The 21,447-nt window shown below is 31.0% G+C and overlaps 1 protein-coding gene across 3 annotated transcripts; it reads left to right on the top strand.

Annotated features, from left to right (window-relative positions):
• Positions 1–2,138: 2,138 nt before the first annotated feature.
• LOC103579164 (zinc finger MIZ domain-containing protein 1) lies at positions 2,139–21,130 on the top strand. Of its 3 annotated transcripts, none has more exons than XM_008560493.3 (8): positions 2,139–2,700; positions 14,422–14,611; positions 14,699–16,150; positions 16,271–16,456; positions 16,587–16,729; positions 16,809–17,292; positions 18,047–18,277; positions 18,357–21,130. In XM_008560493.3, exons 2-8 carry the CDS (start codon positions 14,522–14,524, stop codon positions 18,492–18,494), a joined length of 2,724 nt encoding a protein of 907 aa, XP_008558715.1. In that variant the 5' UTR covers positions 2,139–2,700; positions 14,422–14,521; the 3' UTR covers positions 18,495–21,130. The 3 variants fall into 3 exon arrangements, with proteins under 3 accessions (XP_008558715.1, XP_014300638.1, XP_014300640.1); XM_014445152.2 differs by having other exon boundaries at positions 14,407–14,611; XM_014445154.2 differs by lacking the exon at positions 2,139–2,700 and adding an exon at positions 11,478–11,578.
• Positions 21,131–21,447: the final 317 nt, after the last annotated feature.

Raw genomic sequence — 21,447 nt, 5'->3', positions numbered from 1 at the left:
TGATACGCTCGAACGACTTTCCTTGGAGTCTGATGATCAATGACAAGATCAAAGTATGAGATACAACACATACGGAAGGAGCTGAGCGTAATCTCATTAGTATGGCACGTGCCGTGCGAGCGCCTCCACTGGCTGTTGCCTCCAGACGCGTCACAAAGCCCGACGCTTTCAACGTCCTTCGACTCGAGGTCTTGGTCTCTATCTTTTTATTCTTAGGTTATTTTACAGTATACTGTACACATTTTTTTAAGGACCGTGAGGTTGCCATACGAACAAAATTATGACCCCATATCACGGTGGCGCGCGTGCACGTCAACCATCCAGGCTACAGTTGTTATATACAACCGTGTAAACTAAATCCACGTATTGACCTACAAATTTTAGCCTTGGTTTATGTTTTTAACGTTCTCAATATACTGATTCACCGGATGAGCTAACTAATAATTCTACAATTACGTCGCTTCTCTTTATAAATTCTATTTGTACTCATAAATATAATAACCAATAAAAAATAAATACCATTTGTTCTAACCACACATTTACATTCAATACTGAAAATTCACAGTGACCACTCGAAGTGGAGACAATAAAAAAAAAATCTGTTACTCATACCTATTACTTTATAATTTTGTTTCTTCTTTTTTTATTTACAAAAAAAAATTACGTCGACGAAATCATCAATCGAACCATTGAAAGAAAAAAAAAAAAAAAGAAAATACAAAGTTCTCAGAAAAATAACTCGAGTTACAAATGACTCAAAATATATATATAATAAAATTTAAAAATTTTTTCCAGACCTCAAGATGCCGCGATAAAACTCGCCTTGAATTTGTTTTCGAGCCATTAAACATTTAATAGTATATTAAATGTATAATCTAAAAAAAATAAATATTACGTTATACATAAATACTTTTTAGTAATTTATAGTATGTAATACTAATAACAATAATAATAATAATAATAAAATTAGTTATTGGGTACGATTAGTTGACAAGCCTGTAAAAATAATAATATAAATATAGTATAGTATATAAAGAACATTTACACTAAACAGTGACGCCAAGATATATATCGTCGCTATACTAGTATTATATGTATACTTATATTCAAATCTATATATATATATATATACATATATAGGCGTCTTTTACTTCTGTATTGTATATAGAGACGCAAGCATCAGCAGAGCATGGCAGGACGAGGGACGAAGGAAAGCAAGGGAGAGGATACGGGTCTAAAAGTGAAGTGTGGGGTAAGGTGGTGTAGTATTCTGTGGACACACACGATATACCCACAGAAGAGACCTTTCTCTGGATGTCGTCGGGACTCCACCCACACGCCGATGCTCCTCCGTACCAACATAACATACAATCTAGACATAGACAGAGACATAGACACACAAGCAAACAAGACAAGAGACTACAGTGTAGTGTGTACTGTACAAGAAGTGAGTACGCCGACGTTGTCGAGACAGTGAGCAGTAGGAGCGGGAGTACAACAGCAGCAGCACACATTCGACAACAATCTGGCAACAGTGGCTCTGCTCGGTATAACCGATATATTGTGGCACGGCCGTGGTGTGGAATTGAATGGAGGGGAACTAGCTCAGGTCAACCCTCCCTACTCTGCTCGGCTCAACTCTCGGAATACGACACAACCCCTCATCTACAGTCACGTCCTCCGACCCTCGCTCGTGCCCCTCCTCGTCGCTCTCCCATTCCCCCTGACTCTCTCTCTCGGTCACTCCCACCCTGGGTTCCAGAAGCACACGGCCGATTTCCCCCACCCTGATGTCGACAGACGTTTCTCATACCCTTCCTTGTACCCACACACCCAGCATACTCTACCCTACGCAAGCTTGTTCTCAAAGTATTTAGCCACGTGTTGGTGTGTCGGTGTAAATATTTCCCCCTACCCCTCGCCCGACTGATTTTTACTCCCTCGTACCTACGACTGTTCGCAGTCTGCACCGTCACGGCGACATACTACAGTGTCGCCACCACCGCCGCCGCAAGTTACTCCCCCACCACAAACACTTACTATACTCATAGTATAGCATTTGGACAGACACAGGCTAAAACCCGACTATAACGATGAGGACGAATGGATGGCGACTGTAGGACAGGGACAGACACACGCCTTAGGCACCGGGGGCAACACACACAGCACAGAGAGAGCCGCCCGCCGTAGCTGCTCCTGCCTCTGCCGCTTCACTAACCTCTCACCAGTCGACAACCAGACAGTATTACTTTCGACCGTTTACCGAGCACGTCGTAAGGGACCAGTGCTTGCCCGACTTTACAACTTGCCGGACGTGTGAGAATCATTTTTAAGATTTATTTTAGTTATCATTTATTTTACTTACTCTCATTATCATTGACAATTTACTAATTAAATAAATAATTAATTTAATATTTTAAATAAATAAATCCAGGACTTGTTCTGTCACTGACTCAAAGGACGTGGATTCTAAATAATTTGTTTTTTAGTGAACGTGGTGGAGTGATTTGTTGGTTAACTATTTAAAATAAGACTACAATATTTAAATTTTTAAAAAACTGTGTTGTGGGGGACCAAGACTAGTTAAGTGTCAAATAATTTAAATTATTATTTAAAACGAAATAATGTGTTGTGATAGTGCGAGTATTGGATTATAATTAACTGTACTCGTTTTGACGGACTTTTCAAAAAATTCAAAAGGTAAATTTTTTTAATTTATTTTTATTTTATATAATTGAGGTTAGACGAAGAATATTTTCATGAATATTGAGTTTTAAGTTGTAGTACTTGTTATGTGAGTAGGGATAAGTGTAAAGATAATACTAGGGGTGTTTTTAAATGACTAACGAGCCAGGTAATATAAAGCGTCTAGCCGGCTTTAGACTTACAACTTCAGACATTGCGGACAAGTTTTTACCGCGCCGATAAAACTTTGCGGATTTGCCACAAGAGTGCATTTATACACAAACACGTTGTTTGTTGTACAAACTACTCTATTTTTAGAACTGATCTTTATAATACTTTTTTAAAATTTTTTTATTTAAGGATTTGATTTATCTATGATTTTTTGCTCGACCGGTTCGACCTCTAGATTTTGGTTTTGATTTTAATTTATTTTGACTTTGGCTCAGACGCTGATGAAACGCTAAATATATTGTTTATTATTTTTTTTTTTGTCTCGATTTAGTTGTTTTAGAGAGGATTAAAGACTGGATATAAAAGGAAGAATAGAATTAAATGAATTTGAATGAAAGAATTTTAAACGGATACAACGCTTTCACAACGAGTGATTGTTTCTTTAGAGATATGTCAGAAAGTCACGTTCATCATATTTATAATCTTTGATTTGTTGTTTGCTAAAATATATAATTGTTGAAAATTTTTTTTTTTTTAACTGAAAGTAGAAACTTTTTTTATATTTTTGGATTTAGGTGCATTTACTATTTTTATTTTATTTATTTCCTTAAGAAGGACTCAGCCAAAGCTAATAACAGGACTCCTTCATACAAATTTATAGTTTTTTAGAACAGTAACAATACTTATATATCGATGTTCTAATTAGTAAATTGTCTACCTCCATTTCAGAAAATCCTCCATTTATGCGAAAAAAAAGAAGTTAAAAATTTTTTTCATCTGAAAATCAATTTCATATCTAGTAGTATAGTATTTTTGTTAAGGTTACTAAAATGATATTTTTTCTGACTGTTAGTATTTGAAAATTGCACAGAATCATCTATGAAAAATAATCAGAAAATTTGCTAATTAGAAGGTCGATATAAAATAAAAGGTACGACAATATATTATATAGAAAATTATAATATAAGCATTAAACTGTAGAAAATGAAGTATAACATATAAAAAATATGATACTAATTAAATATAAATTTTAGAATATATGAAAACTACATATGGTGCCATATATAATATAAATTATATTACCATATATTTCATTTCATATAAAAATTATATATTTTTTGAATACAAGAAAAATATATTGTTACGATATATATTGGAAGGTAAATGTAGATTTATATGTAGCTCAATATAAAAAATATATGTTACATATGTTTACTACTATATATAATTTTATATTAAATCGGGCAAAATATCTATATGATTTTTTATAATATATCATATATTTCTTAGTAGCAAAAATATATGATTTTATATATTTTAACCATATCTTGTTTTTTCATATGTTTAATGAGCAAACTAAACTGAAATTTTAAAATCATATTCAAAAAAATTTTTTTTTACTTTTCAAATTTGAATTTTATGTAACAATTTTTAAAATTTTTCATACAATTTATAAGTAAAATTTTTATGTTTTAATTGAATTCCGGTATAAAAAATTACTAATTAATAATTTAAATATTTAAATAATTTTTATTTTACTCGAAATTTGACTTAAAATATTTTAAAATTTATTCAAATTTTAAAATATTACAAAAAATATAAATTTTAGAAGTAGTAATTAAATTTTTAAAAAATTTATGAAAGATCATGTTTCCTTATTGCACATTTTAAAAATTCTTGATTATACAAAAAAAAAAAAAAAAAAAGTATTTACAAAAAAATTTTTCACTCAAAATGGAAATAAAAAATAATAAAAAATATTTAAGAACAAAATAAATAACAAAAAAGCAAAAAGAAACATATTGTTATACGTCCTCGACGATAACATAAATCGATACGAGGACAAGCGTCACGTTATCGTGTGTAACTTAAAGCACGCTTTAATTCAACGCAATCCCTCCCCAACGCCTCCCCCGCGATATATAATCATTGTTTCTACCACGTAAAAAGATTTCCGCGTAATTCTTCCATGCTGATAACTCTTATCACTAAATTAAAATAAAAAACCGCCGGTTGATTTTTAATTTGTTCCCAATAAAAAATTCAAAAATCGAGCGGCAAAAAATATTTTTTTAAAAATAAAAAAAAAAAAAGTATATCAGTTTTAATAAAATCATTAATTTAAAGTTAAAAAAAATTTTGTACGTTATAAATTAAACGAGTATTTTTTTACTAGTGAATGAATGAAAGCCAGCGGGTGGTCTAGACTAGGGAGAGTACGAAAAAAAAAAAGAATTTGCAAGGGGAAAAAACGGTTAGGGGGGAGAAATTTATTTTCTCATCACGTTTGAATTAAAACGCGTCCTTGATTTGTCCTTTTATAGTTCAACTGTTGTTTCTGTGTGTGTATGTGTGTTTTGACGTTAGTAAACCTGGAATATAAGAGAATTGTTGACGAAAGCCGCTATAATATCACGCATCGCTAACCATTAGATATTTTCCTGACAGCACCTGATAATTTATGTAAACAGATATGATAAATCGACGTCGGTGTGCAGTTTGATGTTTGACGTCTCACATAAAATACTCTATTTTACTTAACTCAACTCTATTTAACACTAAAGTTAACTAAACTCCCATCTGTAATAATTATTATCATTATCTTATTAAAACTTGTAATTTTTTATTAATAAACAAGATATTTAATTTATTCATGTCATTGACGTACTGCTTAATATTTAACCTTGTCTTTTCAAGGCTTTATTTATTATATATATATTATTTTTCATTTATTTTAATATGAAGTTATCAAACAGACGTGTCATATAATTTTATTTTTCTTAAAATTCGTATTTTATTTTCTTAATCACCGATTTTTTTATGGTTCATAAAATGGACATTAAATGCAGATAAATTTATTTATTAATTATTTAATTGCAGATTTATTGAGTGATTTAAATACAGTTAAAGTAGATGGAATTTTATATTTTATTTTTTTTAGGTTCAATAGACTCATTTTATTTATATTTATATATGAGTAATTATTTGTTAGTAGGGCCAGGATTTTTTCTTCAATTTAAAAATAATAATTAACAATTAATTGGCTCAACTTTTTGATATTATGACAAAAATATTGGTCGTGTAAAAAAATTTTTCAAATAAAAGTTGTTCAAAATTTAATTTTATAAAAAAAATGTCTCTTATAATTTTACCATAAGACTAATAAGAAAGCCGTAATTTCAAAATAAAGATTTTGGTAACTATCAAAAATTTGAATCAATCATTATGAATCATAATTTTGGAATTACGGTGAAAATATCAGTCGCATCAAAAAATTATAAGAGAGATTTTTTTTAGAAAATTAAATTTCCTACAACTTTTGTTTAAAAATTTTTCTGATAAAATCAATATTTTCGCCTTAATATCAAACTTTTGAATCATTCGTTTCAAAATTGAGGAAAAAATCTTGTCCTTAATTAGTAAAATTACTAGATAATTAGGGAGTAATTTTTTTTGTGGGGCCATAAGAAATAGTCTTCTCAGGTAATTAAAAAAAAAAAAGCTTGTCAATAAGTTCATTATTTCAGGAATTATAGAGTTAATTAAACCTCCCCCTATGGAACAAAACTCTAATTTTTTTCAAAACTAAAAAATAAATAATAACAATATTTTAAAAAAAAATCTAAACAAACAAGACGATAAGTAAATTAAGAGTTTAAAAGCAACGAGGTTGTGTCGACGCGAATTATAATTTCACGGATTAGTTCCACGGTTTATAGTGTAGACTACACTACATGATATGAATGGCTAGAGCTAAAGATCATCTAATGTAATATAACAAAGTGTCACGAGGGACAGCGTTACGCATTATTATATTGTAAAGAATGGGACAGCCTTCACTTGCATTTATTTCTCTCACTATTTGTCTACACTTTGCCCAAGGTGACACTCATTTTTTTTCAATTTCATAATTATTCATTACATAATTAAACAATTATTATTATTGTCATCATTATCATTATTTTTAAAAATAATCAGTATTTCCTCGTATGAAAATTGACCTCGCGCACGATTCGATATTAACATAAAACACGACAATATAATCACATTTATAAACATCATGATCGCGTGGCAACGTTGCTTCTTCTTATTAACTTGTTCTTATTTTTCTTATTCTTATTCTGCTTTACTTTTGCTTCTTGTTTTTAATACTCATGTGTTATCTAGTCTGTCAACTGTCATACGTAATTTTACACTATATTAAACAGCACGTGCTCCAGCCACTCCTTTGACGTTTATACTGAACTATTTACAAAAAAAAAAAAAAAAAAAAAAAAAAAAAAAAAAAATTTATCTGAGGATCGGAACATTTTTCACGCAATGAAAAAAAAGGGAAAGTTAAATTCTACTAGATGACTTAATTTTTTAAATGTTTTACACTAAAAAAAAAAATTTACTTGCCTTAAGAAATTGCGCACGAAATTATTTATCAGTAAAATTATTATTTAAAATAATTAGGGAGTATTTTTTTGTAGGGCTATAGGGAATAGTCTTCTGAAGAAATTAAAAAAAAAATCAAGTCAATAAGTTCATTATTTCAGGAGTTATAGAATTTCCGTACAATCGAACGTATTAATGTACGGATGTACGGAATCGATTTTCCGGCGAAACTATCAAGTCAATCGATTCAAAAACAACTGGATCTTGTTAAATAAACCTTCCCTTATAGAACTAATCATTTTTCTCTAAATTTTTCTAATAAATTCATCTGAAAAATACAAAAAAAAAATTATTATGGCGCAAAAAATTTTGTCTAGTCTTAAGAAAATTTTTTTTTTCATTTCGTAGTGAAAAATTCTGCACTAAATCCTTTTTTTGTGCATATATACGCTGGTATGTCAGTAAAAATCAACCCCCAACTTCCAGAACTACCCCTTAGAAGTCGAATTATAGGATTTTTTAAAATTTTAATTCCGTTCAGGCAAAAAAAAAGTAAACTTGAGATTTATCATCTAGTTGATAATAACGACAATTAATTTTAATATTCTAATAATTTATATAACGGTCAAGGGGTTAAGTTCCTGAGAAAGTTTAAGAGAACGACCGATAGGCCTCTAATGCTTCCGCGATTTCGTCATCTGCCAATCAGCTTACCGACAACTTTCTCCCGAATATCGTGCTTATGATGAACTACTGTGCTTATTATTATAGTTTTTTATTAATTTATTTGTTACTTTACATTACTACTTAGTTGGTTTTTATTATAGGACTATTGATCTTTGTCGTTATTGGGTGGAGTAGGGAATTGAGTGAGATGAGATCGTGGATAAAGAAAATGAAATAGAGCGACAGGAAAGGTGGGACATAAAGAAATTCAAATAAAAGGCGAGTCTGTTATGTGTTGTGTCGATTAAATAAACGAGTGTTTGACCCAACCGCAACTCCTGCATTTGTATATTATATATTATGTATATATGTTGTATGTTGGTGTGTTTTTTGTTGTGTAAGGATATCGAGGGAGCGGGGAACACTTTCCAACGCTCATTTCCGCCTGGAAATTCACTAAAAACTTTAGTTATAATAAAGTCTTATAAATATGTATACATGTATATATATATATATATATATATATTTTTTTTTTTTAAATACTTTTAATTAGAGTAAAATTAAATATTTTTAAAAATAAAATTGAATTAAAACACTGAGTCAATTTTGTAAAATAAAAATAAAGTAGCAGATGAAAGTATGAAAAATTTTATTTTAAAAAAAAAATTCCATAATTTTTGGGTAAATAATCGAATTAATTTCAATAAAAATTATCTAAGCATAAGTGATTAAAATACCAATTATTATTTTAATATCAGACAAAAATATCATAATTTCACTTGAATAAATTTAAATCTCATATGAATAAAACAATTTATCAAAACAAAAAGTGTTAAAAATAAATTTTTAAAAAAATTTTGTAAATTGTAATTCTGAAGTTAGAAAACAATTAACTTTTTGATTTTTTTTTTGCGCTTTAATTTAAAAAAAAAAAAAAAAACTAAAAATATGCACATGTAGACAATTTAAAGAACTATATATGCAATTTTTCAAAATATTTTTTTTTTTTTTTTGAAATTTCGTATTTTTAAAGAAATTCAAAAATTATTGGACTTTCACTGATTTCAGTATCACATAAATACAAGTCCGAAATTCGAAAACAATTACCAATTTTCGCTTTCTGTTTTACAATTTAGAAAAAAAAAAAATATGCACATCTAGAAAATTAAAAAAACCACAAGTGCAATTTTCTGAAATATTTTTTTTTTTCATTCATTTTTAAAAAAATCCAAAATATTAGCCGACAGTTAATAATTTTTCGTTTTCTTCCACCAAAGAAATTAAAAAAAAAAAAAAAACAAAAACGCAGATAAAAAATTGAAAAAAATCCTTTAAATACTATTGTATCAGTGTAAAAAAAAATATATATTTTATCTCTATATATATACAGATAAATCACAAACATAATGGTTAAATATCAAATATTATTTTTTATTCAGTCTTAATATTTACGGCATATTTAGCTTTCCAAGCATAACAAGTACCGTTTTGTTGTAGTTTACTACAGTATTCATATCGCGTTTGATGTGGTTTTTCTTATATATATATACATATATATCTTATGCTTAACTCAGCGATATATGTATACAATACCGGTACGTTATAATCGACGACCTCGAGCTTCATATTGTACACTAGTACAACCAATGGTACGCGGTCACGATTATCGCTCTACGATTCACCTTACACATTATACTACACAACTTTATTCAACACTACCAACTACTATAAGTATGTAATGTAGTTGTGTGATCATGTACTCGCAACCCGTGCAAATTTTAAAAATAGTTAAGTTATTTCTACAAAGTTTATTCTAAAGTTTTAAATTTTAAAAAACCGCGGCAATATTAATAGCAATTTCATTAAGTCTATATCTATTTATCTAATAAAAATTTTTATAAATAATAATAATTATTATAATTATAATTATTTGCATCGTTAATATTCCAGCAGCTCGCGATTATAATCATAGGCCGCGGTAATAAAATTTAATGTTTGAATATTAATTATTTTTTTTTAATTTTTAAATCCATAGATGCAAAAATTACGGCGCCATAATTATCGGTGTAGTACAGAGTTTACAGACATGTGAGTGTGTAAAGAGTAAAGTGGATTGCAATATAGGCTAAAGTATTATATTGTTATCGCAAATACTGCAAACAGCCCTTGCGTAACGATTTGTATTATGATCACACGATTTATTGCATAATATACGTCCATATATGTTCCCCTATTACGTTATATTTTTAAAACGACAAATATATGTGGCGATGCTTGTATATATAAATATATACGTATAAATCTAGAGCGATTTTATTTAACATTCTAATAAATCTAATAATAGATTTTAAAATTAAAACGCGTTAAAAATATTCATTTTAATCAATCCGCCATTTTCTGCTTTACCAATCCGGCGGATTCATTTTTTTAAATTGTTTATTGTAATAACAATTATTTACCTAGGATTTTTGTTACCATTTTTTGTAAGGCTACAGGCAATTGTTTTTTTAAATTAATGAAAAAAAAATTATATCAATCGGTTGATAAGTTCAAAAGTTATAGAGATCTCGTTCATCCGAACAGTTTAGTGTACGGATGTACGGAACCCGTTTTTTGACGTAAATATCAAGCAAATTGACTTGAAAATGAAACAGTCTTGTTAAATGCAATTTTCTCTTTGTTATAAAGTATCTTTTTATAAAATTTTATAAATAAATTTTTTGAAAATCCATAAAATAAATTTTTATTTTTAATTATCAATAAAATTTCTAAAAAAACGTTTGTTATTTTATTATAGATCTAAAGATAAATTTATAAATTTTTCAGTCGAAATAAATTTTTAGTGACGAATTTCTAAGAAAAAAATTTTCTTTATAGTAGACCAAAAATATAATTTAACGACAGGGAAAAAAAATGTTAAAAGAAGTTAAGTATAAAGAAAAAATATGTTAAACTAGTTAAAAGGCACGCTCTCCAGATTCTCAGTTGTGTATATGTATACTGGAGCAGATGTTATTTCCGTTCCGTATATAACATAACGTAGTTTAATATATATTTATATTTATATGTGTAGTATAAAGCATATAACATATAGCGTATAGATGAAATGAAATGGAGTGTGAGTATGAGTATGAGTAGCATAGAGGGAATAGAAAAGAGGGATAGACCTCGTGTGCAACACGTGTTGTGACCAGGAATCCAAGTTGTATTTTGGTCGCGCGCTGCGTCAGAGTTTTAAAAGTCTACTGATATGACAGAGACGAAGGATCGAGAGAACAAGACTCAGCATCACATCACCAGTCAGTAGTCACTACTCGTTATTTTGGGTGGCGTTTAAGTTAAACCTAAATTGAATTATCTTAAATATTTAAAGACCAAGAGATGTCTCATGTGTGGGTAGTGTGTAATTTTTCGTATGTGATGTCGTATGCACTATTTAAGTTTAAGTGGTGGGGATACACCGGATAAGTCGATCGACTAATATAAGCTTATATTCGATTAACGAGCCTTGTTGAGAGGACGTTATACATCGTTGTAGTTGGTTTTAACTTTTAGTTGTGTGTGATGCTAAGAGGGGATAGCCAGCGCGCGACCGCTAATTTTAGAGTTACATACAAAGTCACGCCGGGTGCCACGAGCCGTTTTTACGACTATAACACTACCGATGCTAAGAGATGTGAGTTTAGTTTATTGTATTTCAAACAAAAATAATTTATTTATTGTTACACAAAAAAAAATTTCTTTATTCAAGAAATTTTTTTTTTATTGTAAATTAAAAATTTTCTGAGGACGATAAAAAATTTATTGGCTTAAAAAAAAATTTCTTGATCTAAGAAAATTTTTTCTTGCTTCAAGAAATTTTTTGTTTTACACTCATAATATGAAACATTTTTTGAGGCAAGTTAAAATTTTCTTAGATCAAGAAAAATTTTTTGAGCCAAGAAATTTTTCTTGATTTAAGGTAATTTTTGTTTTCAATTCATGTCAAGTTTTCTTAGGGCTATAAAAAAAAATTTCTTGGCTCAAAAAAATTTTTCTTGATCCAAGAAAGTTTATTCTCACTTAAAAAAAATTTTTTGTTTTCCACTCAATGTGAAAAATTTCTTGAGGCAAATAAAAATTTTCTTGGATCAACAAAAATTTGTCTTGATCTAAAAAAAAAATTTTTTTCGCTCCAAGAAATTTTTTGTTTTCCACTGATAATGTGAAAAATTTATTGAGGCAAGTTAAAATTTTTTTGAGACAAGGAAAAATTTCTTGAGCGAAAAAATTCGTTTTTTGTTCTTTTTCTGCAATCAAATTATGAAAAAAAAAATTAAAGAATAATACATATGAGAAAAAAAATTAATTATTAATTTAAAAATAAAGCAAACTGATAACAAATCCATAAAATGACTCATAAAGATAAATTTACGTTGGAAAAAAAAAAATTGAGGACAGACCTTGAACGATTTTTATTATCAAAAAAAAAAATATATATATATATATATATATATATATATACGTATGTTTTGTTATCATCTCAAACAATCATAAGTCAATCGATAGGTTTATAAATATATATTGAATAATATTATTTATTGAGTGTTAAAAAATATAATGTTTCGTTGTAAAAATAGTAGACTATGGGTGTCGGACAATAATTTACAGGGTGCGTGGACGCTAAACGGGCTGTCGGGTCTTTGTCGCAGTCTGGAGAGTCTAGTTGACGAAATATTGACATCCGAGAATAGAAACTCGCAGTATAGTATTGGTGTAGTGTAGGTACATAGTATAGAGAATAGTGCGAGTATGGCGACAACGAGACGAGGCGGGAGCGATAAATAGGGTGAAGAAGTGCGGGGGCAAACGACACAAAAAATACGTCTGTAGAGGGGTTGTATATTATATTGCTGATGGAAGAACAGTAGTTGTATATTGTTGAGACTAAAGAGAAGAGTTTCAAGCTGAAGACATTGAATTTAAGGGGAGGCTATACTGGATGACGTCAACTTGAAAAACTTCTCCCTTTTAAACACATATATAAATAAATATATATGTATTTATATTTCCCTTACAGTTAGACGAAAAACGATATCGACATCATGTTGTCCAATGACTAACAATCCTTTGTATTATATATATTTATTCATCTCTATTTCATCGATCATAAGTTATTTTTACTATTTATAATGCAACAACGAGGATTTTATTCATGATTTTCCATGGGGTTACAGTCAAATGTATTCTCAAAGTAATGAAAAAAAAATTAAAGCAATCGGTCAATTATTTTAAGAGTTATGGTGTCTGCGTACATTCGAACACATAAATGTACGAATGTACGGATTCGTGTTTCCGGCGAAACTATTGATAAAATTAATTTTTAAATTAAGCAGTTTTGTTCCTTATACTTTTTTATATGGACAGTATACTTTTGACAGAATTCCAAACATGAAAAATTTGAAAATTTGAAAAAAGGAATTTTGAAAGCCTAAATTTAAACGCTTTGAAGTATAAATTCTTTATGATGAAAAAATATTTCGTAAGTATATTGAAAGAGAAATTTTGTGAGTTCTTTGTGGAGAAAAAAATATAATATTTTTTTTTTTATTCAATTCTTTTTATTTTGGGGGAGCGTGTTTAAAAAAAGAGCGTATGTGTATAAGGCGGTTGCGCGTTACGTAGGACGCAGTGTGACAGTGGTATGGGGTTTTATGTTGTATGGTGTTGTATAGAGTGAGATGAAGCTTTAGAGGGTGAGGAAGAGAAAAAGGAGAACGTTGTCCTGCGCACAACTACAAACACACTGCGGCTATACCACTACGTCTTGTACGCGACTGACGACGGGCGGTAGGCATGTATTATATGTATATAACCCCGGTGTGTGAATAGCGAGCACGTGCATTTCCCACAGAAAACCAATGGGGCCTTTCTGCTGTTATGCTCTACTCAGTCTTCCACTGTTCACTCTTTAGTATGATGTATATATATCTATATATACATATATATATATATATTACTACAGTATACGAAGAGAACGCGCGCGCGACCAGCTGGGAATTGACGGTGGGTTCTTTCGTTCACTCGTCCGTTCGTTCGTTTACTTTTAGTATGATGTCCATAGTCTATACATCTATATAGCTCACTATTAAAAAAAGAAAAAAAAAAAAAACTAAAACGAGATGAAAAAAAAAAAATAGAAAAGAAAAAGATGAATTCATGAGAGAGTCTCGAGTAAACGATAGGGAAAAAGTTTCATCCGCCCCGAAATATATATAAGTATATGTATATATATATATATATGAACGAAGGGTAGCTTTTTTATTTCTCCTGTCATTCATGGCCGGATATCGGTAATCTATTCTTTAGAACTGTTTTTCCCAGAATATTCAATCTATAACTAGTGAACAATTGACTACTCTATAATTTACTAATACTGGTACACAATATGAAAAATGATATAGGTTTACTATTTTTGTTATATATTTAGGTTACTAATGAAAGAGTAAAAATAATTGATTCCAGGATTTGTTATTGCAGATAAACTGTAAGGAGGAGAGCGCGATCATCATCAGGTGAACATCGCGCTGAAATCATCCCCTAAGTGGGGGGTGGTGTTTGTGGGTTTAGTGCCGGGGCGATGGTGGCAGCTGCCACAGCTACGGCCATCGCCACTGCCTGCGTGGTGGCCATGCAGGACCGCCAGGACATCCCTTCCCATTTTAATCAAGTAGGTTTTGTACTAATTTTATTGGACTTAAATAGATCGTCGTGTGGATGAACCGTAATTGATAATCATTTTATTTGTCTGCTACAGAGCCAGCATGGAATGCCGCATCAGTCGTACAATACCGGGTACGGCCAACGTGGCGGACCAATGGGTGGAATGGGACCCACGATAAACAGCTACAATGGTATGAGTTCGATGGTACCTGTCCAATCAATGAATTCCATGAATTCGATGAATACTATAAACAGTATGAACGGCGCTATGAATCCGATGTCAATGAGTGGCATGAATGGGATGAACGGAATGAGTCCCATGAGTCCGATGAGTAGTATGGGGAACGTCAACAACAACATGGGTGGCATGAACTCGATGATGCCCAGCGCCATGCAGATGAACAAGATGAACATGCAGCAGGCTCAGGCCCAGGTTCAAGTCCAGCAAGCGGGGTACCCACGTCGATTGGCGCCCTACCCCAATCCCCAAATGCATATGGTCCAGAAACGTCAGCAGCAAGTTGGCTACGCGAACGTCCCCTCTAACCCGATGCAGCAACAGCAACAGGGTTTCAACACAATGCCAAACAATATCCAGCCCAATCAATACCCTCCGACAAACTACCCATCAGCCCGACCGCCGCCAAACTTCCATCCGCAGTATCAACCAATCCAGGGTATGGGAAATCCTAATCCCGGTGGATTCCCACCCAACTCCATGATACGTGGTTCCAATATGAGACAGCAGACCCCCAGCTACAATACGCAATCGGTCGTCTCGCAATCGAGCAATCAGTATTACGGTGCTAATACGCCGAGTGGCGTTGTTGGCTCCTCTGTCGTAAACATGGGCCCCAATGGTATGCCCAGCCATCAGCAACACCAGCAACAACAGCAGCAACATCAACAACAGCAGCAACATCAACAACAGCAATTTATCCACCAGCAGCAACAACAGCAACCCAACCCCGCTGGATACGTCAGTAACTCCAGCTATCCCACCAACGGCCAGTACACGCCTGACGTGTCGTTAAGAACATCCGGCGCCGGTAACATGAATTACCAGCACAGTCCCATTCCCGGCAATCCAACCCCACCACTAACCCCCGCCTCAAACATGGCGCCCTACATAAGTCCCAATTCCGCGGACATAAAACCCAACTTCAACGAATTGAAGTCTACAGTCATGCCCCAGCAGAAAGAAGACGAACTGAGACTAACATTCCCCGTGAGGGATGGTATTATTTTACCGCCTTTCCGTCTGCAGCACAATCTCGCTGTCAGTAACCACGTATTCCATTTGAAGTCGACGGTACACCAGACCCTGATGTGGCGATCGGACTTGGAACTCCAGTTGAAGTGTTTCCACCACGAGGATCGACAGATGAACACCAACTGGCCGGCAAGTGTGCAAGTGTCGGTAAACGCAACCCCACTGGTCATCGACAGGGGAGAAAACAAAAGCTCCCATAAACCTCTTTACCTCAAAGATGTCTGCCAGGCTAGCAGAAATACCATTCAAATTACAGTCTCAGCTTGTTGTTGTGTAAGTATTTTATATCTGTATACTATGTTTTTTGTTGTATTTGACTAATGTCAAAAACAGCCTGCTTATTAATCTGAATTTGAATTTGAAGATTAACGAGTTTTTTCGTCTGTATTACAGTCGCATCTGTTCGTACTGCAATTAGTCCACCGACCGAGCGTAAGAAGTGTTCTTCAGGGTTTGCTGCGCAAGCGGCTGCTGACTGCGGATCACTGTGTGGCTAAAATTAAACGGAACTTCAATAATACCATGTCGAATAACGGGATGCAGTCCGAGAAAGATGTTGTTGAACAAACGGCACTTAAGGTATGTATTTATCATATATATGTATGTCTATATTTATTTATATAATTCACCCGCAGTATCGAATTAAAAATAAACCGTTTTATTAAACGTTCATAAGTCATAAGTTAACGTTATGATTTTAAATTTATAGGTATCGTTAAAATGTCCGATAACATTCAAGCGAATTACGTTACCGGCACGGGGGCATGACTGCAAACATATACAGTGTTTTGATCTTGAATCATATTTACAACTTAATTGTGAACGTGGCTCATGGAGATGCCCTGTTTGCACGTAAGTTTTTTTTTCTTAAATAATTAAAAAAATAAATGAATGAATAAGATCTGAAAATTTAAACTTAAATGAATTATAGGAAACCCGGGCCATTGGAAGGCTTAGAAGTAGATCAGTACATGTGGAGTATATTGACTACGTCAACTTCAGATGTTGAAGAAGTAACGATAGATGCAGCCGCTAAATGGAAATCATCAAAGAGCATAGTCAGCATAAAAACCGAAGAAGACTTGGACTGCAAGAGAATGATAAAAGCAATGTCGCCGGGAAGTATGAACATGCCGACTATGGTTAACTTCGATATGAACCAGGCGATGAGTCCGTACATACCTCCCGATATGAACAGCATCGTCAGCGGTTCGATGATGAACAACACCCCACCAGCTTATGTCAACAATAACATTAATCATCGGAACTCATCTGGCGGTTCCTATGATATAAACTCTGGCACGACAAATCCTAGTAATGACTACAGCAATGGCGCTGGACCTCTGAGCCACCTGAGTGATTCCGTCAATTCACTCGATCCACTAAACGCAATGGAAAAATCTCTAAATGATCAGGTAAATTTAGTAATTCAATTTTTTATTGTATTGAATACTGTTTAACAATGATGATGAACTTGAAGAAACAATGCGTAAACATGTAACAAAAAACCCAGAATAGAGCGATGAGTGTCACTAAAAGTAGTAAATACACAGTTCAGAGTCTGTTGAACAACTTATGCTTTCTGTCTATTGACCAAAGAATAAAATATTAATGTATGCATATTAGTTTACAAAATGATTAATCGAATAACTCCAGAGAAATTTTTAAATCTAGTCATAATTTTTTTTTTTTTATTAAATTTTGGTGAAACGGCAAGGTGACCAAACAACAATAATACAATCAACTTAAATCAGTCATACAGACAAAAATACAATAAACAATGAGAGATGTTAAGTTCAATGATACCGTTACAAATTTCGTTAATTTAAATCTAGATTTAGTAGATATACAACTTTTTATGATACTATGAACAAAGAAAATTTGGTAGCAATAAGAAAAAAAATATCGTGGAAAAAACAATGAACTATAAACGATTCTTGTTGTATAATAAATTGTTAAGATGAAAAACTCAAAGACTGATTAAATTTAAATTCAACTTGAAAAAAGACAAAAGATGCCAAAGTTCGATAAACAAGATGGTTAATTTGAATTAACTAATTAAGATATAATGAATATACAAAGTTGTAAAATTAATAGTTTGATAAAGATTGAAAATATGTTGAAGTATAATATGTAGCTATTAATAAATAATAATAATTGTTTATGTAGATGCCGCACACACCCCATACTCCGCATACACCACATACACCTCACACACCAGGTGGCGGTAACAGCGGACCTCCAAGTGTGCCACCAGCATCACAAGAATCAACGGGAAATCTTAATACTTCAGGCAATAATACGACGAATATCAATGATAACACGGACATACCGTCGGATTTGAATTTTGATCCGGCAGCAGTCATTGACGGCGAGGGAACCGGTCAAGAAGGATTAAATGTAACTATTTAACCCTATTTCACTAGTTTATTAATTAATCGACCATGTTTAATTTACTAATTTTTTTTAAATTTTTCAGTTGTTGCCAGACAGTGTAGTAGACCCAATGGAATTACTATCGTATCTCGAACCACCGGATCTCAATACACCGCCCAGTAGCGGTGCCAGCAGTGGTAACCTATCATCAAGTGATGACATTCTCGCCCTTTTCGAGTAAAAAAGTTTAAATAAATAACAGTGTCGATAATCGATTATTGAAATTATTATAATATGTTTATCGGCGGGAACGACACAGGTCTACGTCATCTTAAGGTGATTACACCTAAAAAAAACAATGGTACAAACAAATTTAGCTATTGACATAGGGCATAGTGTTAGAAATGATAACATAATGATTATATATAATCATTTATTATCAATTTAAATAGCGAACACAGTTTACTCTGTTAGGGCTAGTGCTTCTGTATAAAATTTCATCCATAATGGACCACTTGAACTAGATTTGCGATGTTTTTTTTTTTTTAATTTAATATCAAATCGATCTATTGTCAATGAAGTTGGGTTAGGTTCTGTCGAATCGTTGCGTTTTAAATAATTCTTTGTGGTTTTTATGGGAATAATCAGTCCTTAATAAATTCCTTGGTTATGAATAACGTGAATTTAAAAGAAAATTTATTTTAAAACGTTTATTTTTCGGAGATGCGATTTTTTTTAATGGTAAACGTTTCGCTAGTCGGCCATGAATGGAAAATTCTGTCAGGTCGCGCTGCAAGTGACGTTTCGCTTTTTATCACTTGCTAAGCGAAATTTATCATTATCTTTATATCAAAACAGTAATTTGGACCAAAAAAGACCGCAAAGAAATTTTTTAGGCTTAGTCGGCATACGGGACCTTTACCAAAAAAAAAAAATTAATTTGATTCATCGTAAATCTGTGAGTTTAATTAATTATTAAGGAATATTGTTAATAAAATAAATATATTCCGGTCTTAAGTAACGGTCTGAAGGACCCTTGTACAGTACTTTATAATTATTATTTAAATTTATTAAGTAATTATTTTAAATCTATTGGTATTTTATTATTTTTAATGTGTAAATAGGTTAGATTTATTGTTTAGCATTACGAAATTTTTTTTAAAATGCTTTCGATAAAACGCACAGAGTCTAGATCAAATTTTAAAACGACACAAAATTATTATTATTATCATTGATTAATGATTATTAAATCAAGGGGTCGGGAATTATAAATGCCAAATTTGCCATTATTATTTTTCCTGTTTTTTAAAATATTGAAGAACAAATTTTTTAAAACAAAGAGTATTTTTTAAAATAATAATTATTTTTTTTTCCTAAAATTGTCGCCGAATGTAAATAAATAATAATATTTTTTACTTTATTTTGTGTAAAAGCAGCAGTGGAGTTATGAGGTTATTAAATTTTAATTAAGTATTTGAGGTTATTGTGAAGGTTTCATCTATTTCATGTTTCATTTTTCAAGTTATTTGAATTACCCGCGCTTTTATTTATGAAAACAACTAAATATAGGTTTTCTGTGTATTTTTTAAAAGTTCTTATCATGAATTTTTGTTAACCGTTCATTGAAATCAAAACAAAGTCCACGAAATTAATTTTTTAATTAAAAATTTTTTTTTTAAAGAAGAATTATAATTTTTACTAAGTTTAGTATTTTTTTAACATAATTTTAAATACTTAGATGACATTTGAAAAGAAAAAGCAGCTAATATGAAAATTTTTATTATTTTTGACCCTGAAATTTTAATTTTCATACTTTTTAACCTCTTTTCTATTAATTAACAGAATTCTAAATTAAACTTCTCTGAAAAAATATCCAAAAAACCTTAACCCAACTTAATTAACCACCGGGAGTGAAAATAAACTTAAAAATATACTCATATTTTATTAAAAATAATATTCTAATAACATCTGATATTTTATTTTATAAATTCGTTGCGTTCATGGAACTAAAAAAAAATTTTACATTTTTATGACTAAAAATTTTGAAAAATTCTTCAAAATTGAAATTTTTAAATTAATGACTCGAGAAACTGGTCATCAGAATCAGTAATCGAAATGATTTTGTACTTGTTTTTATTAAAAGACGATTTCAAGAAGAAATAAAAGAAAATTCAAAATGACCTTAAAAGAAAATATTTGGAACCAAATTCACAATCACCTCGAATTCTAATAAGTGAATAAGTAAAAAAAATAAATATGAATTATCTTATGGGCATAATAAATGATTTGAATGATAAATATATAACGTGTGCCTATCGTGACTGCCAGAAAATCTGTATGAATTAAATAACAAGGAAATAAACGCCCAGATTTTTACATTCACTGCTTTTACATCCGTATTTCTTTGCAATTGATAACAAAAAAAGTTTAATAAAATAGTTATTGATCAAACAGAAGAGAAATACTTAAAGTGATTCATGTAGATTATAAAAAATTTTATATATATATATATATATAATAAAAAAATAAAAAAACAAAATATGTATTTATATTTGTGCGTTTATTGAAAAAAGCGCACATGCAGTAGACGAAGGATCTTTCTATTTAAATGAAAATATTATTTACTTATTATATAAAGAGAATAAATTGGGATTAAATTTTATTATATATTACTTATTATATTAATGAATATATAAATAATTAAATGAATAATGTATATCATAAGGGCGATTATTGTATGATATTTGTATATATTGATTAAAAAATGAGAAATACAAAAAAAATGATTAATTAATAAGAAGTTAAGCAGATTAGATTAATAATATAAGAAACAAAGTGGCGGATACTTATTGGCCAGTTATAAACATTAATATTAATTAATAATGATAATAATTAAATAAAATGATAATAAATGAATTATGTCTTTGTTATTTCATGGAACCCCCTACTGCCTAATCATTGATATTTTCAAACCAAAAAAACCAAACCAGCCAGAATTCATGTTCTGCGCGCATGTCACTTTTCATATTTTTTTTTAGAGGATGTCTATAACACAGAAAATTTTGAATTCAAGAATTTCCCTAATACTTCGATGACCGCAACTTAAAGCTATGCCCGGAATCTGAAGTCAACTTGCTGAGCAAGTGTCGCTATCAGAGTTCTAAGGATTTTTATAGAAAGTCTATAGAAAATCA

Source organism: Microplitis demolitor, chromosome 9, assembly GCF_026212275.2.
Source record: "Microplitis demolitor isolate Queensland-Clemson2020A chromosome 9, iyMicDemo2.1a, whole genome shotgun sequence".
In the NCBI taxonomy this organism is placed as follows: domain Eukaryota; kingdom Metazoa; phylum Arthropoda; class Insecta; order Hymenoptera; family Braconidae; genus Microplitis; species Microplitis demolitor.
This window is presented reverse-complemented; position numbering and strand designations above follow the sequence as displayed.